Source organism: Salpingoeca rosetta (assembly GCF_000188695.1).
Source record: "Salpingoeca rosetta unplaced genomic scaffold supercont1.27, whole genome shotgun sequence".
Classification (NCBI taxonomy): domain Eukaryota; class Choanoflagellata; order Craspedida; family Salpingoecidae; genus Salpingoeca; species Salpingoeca rosetta.
In genome coordinates, this window is record NW_004754907.1 from 381,513 (window position 1) to 385,110 (window position 3,598).

Sequence of the window (3,598 nt, forward strand, 5' to 3'; positions counted from 1 at the left end):
TATCCGGGCACGCACGAGAACTCCGCCGTCGCCGGGTACCGCGCTGGCGTCGAGCTCAGGCGCAGGTGCCCGTTCTGCGGGTCGCTCAGTGGTTTGCATAGCACCCCCACACACGACGGCGCCGTGCCGCCAAATCCGCCCGTGCTGGCAATGCAGCTGCGCTGCGCATCCCCCGTGTCGCTCAGCTCATACCCGGCCTGGCACGTGTATGTAGCTGTGGACGGGTACTGCCGGCTGTTTGTGTACGAGACGCTGCCGTGGTTCGGGGTGTCCAGCAGGGTGCACAGCCGCCCAACACATGTCGGTGCGGGCGACGACCACGTGCCGTCCGCCTGGCACTGCGCAGATGTCGCTCCCATCAGCACGTACCCAGTGTTGCACGAAAACCCTGCACACAAAAAAAGAAAACGCACGCACGCACAAGGGGGGACGGAGGGACACGTGATGATGATGATGAGTGTATGAGACAAGGAGACACAATCCAACTGTACGCCCGTCTCACATGCACACAACATGTCACGGGCAGCACCACCATACCCACACACAACCACACACACACACACACACACACACACACACACACACACACACACACACACACACACACACACACACACACACCTGCTGTGGATGGATGACGGATGGTGCCTGACGGTGACACGCTGCCGTGGGCAATGCTGATCCCCGGGCACGGCACGCCAATGCACCGCGGCATCGTCCCGGCCCACGTCTTGTCTGTCTGGCACTGCAGCTTGTTGTCGCTGGAGCTGGCCAGCATGTACCCTGGCGCGCACGTGTATGTCGCTGTGCTGGGATACTGCCCGTTGTTGCTGAGCGAGGACACACTGCCATGGCTCACGCTCGGTGGTGTGTTGCACTGCACGCCGACGCACTCGCCAGCGCTGGAACCGCCGCACCCGGCGCGGTAGTACCCGGCCGCACACGACCCGCACGGGCTGCACGGCTGGTTGTCTTGTGACGTCTTGTATGTCCTGCAACGACAAGAAAGCAGCAACACAACGTTGCGTGCATGCAAGCAAGGTTGTGTGTCCTTGTGTGAGGTCGCGCACCCGATAACACAAGCGAACGCACATATTGAGACACATGAATAGAATACACTTGCACTTGCACGCACACACACATGCACACACAAGCACACACACGCACATGCCTCTGCATCCAGTTGCACGCACGACATTGCACGTGCCATGTCGTGCACTCACCCCGAGTCACACGGCGAGCACGTGCCTGCGCTGGTGCCGCTGCAGCCCGTGCGCTCAGAGCCTGCAGGGCACGACCCACACGACGTGCACGAACCATCATTGCTACCGCCGCAGTTGACGCGGTACTGGTTTGAGCCACAGGAGCCGCACGGTGTGCATGAGCTCTGGCCGCTGCTGGCGCTGTACGTGTTGGGGCCACATGCAGTGCACGACGTGCCACTGCCGTAGTAGCCCGGGTTGCACGAGCACGACCCGTCACATGAACTGTCGCAGCTGCTGTACGTGCATGAGTCGCAGCTTGCATCGCAACTCCCATCGCAGTTCCTAGGAATAGTCCACGCGGAAAAGTTGAAGACCATGTGAGACGTTTGCAATGATTGCCGGACAGACCTGGCTCTGACTCGCATGCCACAAACGAAAGGTTCACTCACGAGTTGCATGGGCCGTCACAACTTGAGTCGCAGCCGCCGTTGCAGCTGGAATCGCAGGATGAGTCACAGCTAACGGGTGAGCAGGAGCTGTCACAGCTTGAATCGCAGCCACGGTTACAACCTAATCAAAAATGGAGGATGTGCAGAGAATGAGGGCATGGAAGTCATGGAAAACATTGGTTAGCTTGCTCACACACCCGTTCAAATTGGACGAACCAAGCTAGATGGCATAAGACTGTATGATGCACTTACTGCTGTCGCAAGAGCTGTCACAGCCGCCGTTACAGCTGGAATCGCAACTCGAATAGCAAGTGTCGCAGCTGTAGTCGCAACCGCGGTCGCAACCGCTGTCACAACCGCCGTCACAGCCATAATCACACCCGTAGTCACAAGAGTAGTCACAACTGCAGGCTATGGCGGGGGAGGGGGGAAGGTTACATGGTGTGAATTGAGACGTCAAGAGGAACATGCATTCGTAGTTGAGAAGTGGCACAGCGTGCTTTGAACAAAACACAGATGTTACACATCTTAGTGAACTTACGTGAACTGTCACAGGAGCTGTCGCAGTAAGAGTCACAGCTCCAGCCAAAAAAGTCGCAGCTACCGTCGCAGGAGCTGTTCAGTACAAGTGGTGCCGAGCCAGGTTGAAAGCAAGGTGGTGAGCTCGGTTGCGTGATAGCCGTGGGTGAAACACAGCGAGCACGCACACTGGCACAGATGATGAATGTAAACGGTTACCTGTCGCAGCTTCCGCAATAGCTGTCACATGAGCTGTCGCAGCCGGAATCGCACCCAGCGTCACAGCTGTAATCACAGCCGTAATCGCAAATGTCGCAAGAGCTGTCGCATCCTGCGTTGCAGCCAGAATCACAGCTGCTGTCACAAATGTCGCAAGAACTGTCACAACTGCCATCGCAGGCATCGCAGCTGGAATCGCAGCTACCATCGCAACTGTTGATGCATCGCATTGATACACAGATGGAACATGTGAGGTGACAGCACCTCTGATGTGTGTGTGTGTGCGTGCGTAGTGAAAGGGTGGGCCTTAGACGTGGCAAGAGTTTGTGCAGTGACTTACTGGGTGGAATCACAGCTTGAATCACAGCTTGAGTCACAAACGTCACAGCTTGAGTCGCAGCTGGTGCATCCAGAATTGCACGAGCTATCACAGGAAGAATCGCAGCCGTTGTTACAGCTCCGCCTGCGACAACACAACACAGAAGACGTCACAACGAAAGCTGTGAGAGGCGCGATGATCACCATGCATGCGTAGAATGAAACGAACAACGTGTGGCATTTTGTACACACACACACACACACACACACACACAAACCGCACACATAACAAAGCTTGTGCCCGTTCAAGTGCACTTACGTATCGCAACTGCTGTCACAGCTGCTGTCGCAGGTATACGCGGTTGTCCGCGTTGAACGACGCACACGCTCCTGCAATCGATGATGCGAATATAGGTGTGTGGGCGAGTGTGTGCGAGTGTACATGTGTACACACGTGTGTGTGTGTATGGGTGAGCTGCTACTGGCACCAAACCAAGACCATTGGGCAGGCATTTTCGTTAGGTGAGTCTGCCCCATGACCGACAACCTCCCAAACAGTGGTATGTGCCTGAGCAAGAGACGACACACGTAAAAAGCAAGCAGGCACACGCACACGCACACGCACAAACACATCACGCATCACAAATACACAAACACACAAGCATGCACACGTTGCGCACCATCTGCGGCACGTGCATCTTGCGGAAGCGGGGCGACGTCACGTCCACGGGCATTTTGCCGCGTGCGCACAGCTGCTCCACAACAGCGGCGGCCGACTCCTCGCTGCACACGCGCTCAACAAGCGCGCCAATGCCGTCTGCATTCAGGAACGCGTCCAGGTCGTTTGCCTTGGTGTACGTCTCAAGCACATCGGGTCCAACCTCGCGA

General features: G+C 56.9%; 1 protein-coding gene across 1 annotated transcript in view; it reads right to left on the reverse strand.

Annotated features, from left to right (window-relative positions):
* PTSG_08991 (uncharacterized protein) overlaps positions 1-3,598 on the reverse strand; it is a gene marked incomplete at its 3' end in the record, with an annotated part of 16,908 nt that overhangs the window by 11,474 nt on the left and 1,836 nt on the right. Inside the window, exons 4-12 of the mRNA XM_004989732.1 lie at positions 3,391-3,570; positions 3,030-3,100; positions 2,733-2,855; positions 2,393-2,605; positions 2,196-2,269; positions 1,655-1,775; positions 1,224-1,547; positions 622-992; positions 16-388 (exon numbers count right to left, since the gene is read on the reverse strand). Coding sequence (XP_004989789.1) covers positions 16-388; positions 622-992; positions 1,224-1,547; positions 1,655-1,775; positions 2,196-2,269; positions 2,393-2,605; positions 2,733-2,855; positions 3,030-3,100; positions 3,391-3,570 — 1,850 coding nt within the window. The remainder of the gene's footprint in view (positions 1-15; positions 389-621; positions 993-1,223; positions 1,548-1,654; positions 1,776-2,195; positions 2,270-2,392; positions 2,606-2,732; positions 2,856-3,029; positions 3,101-3,390; positions 3,571-3,598) is intronic.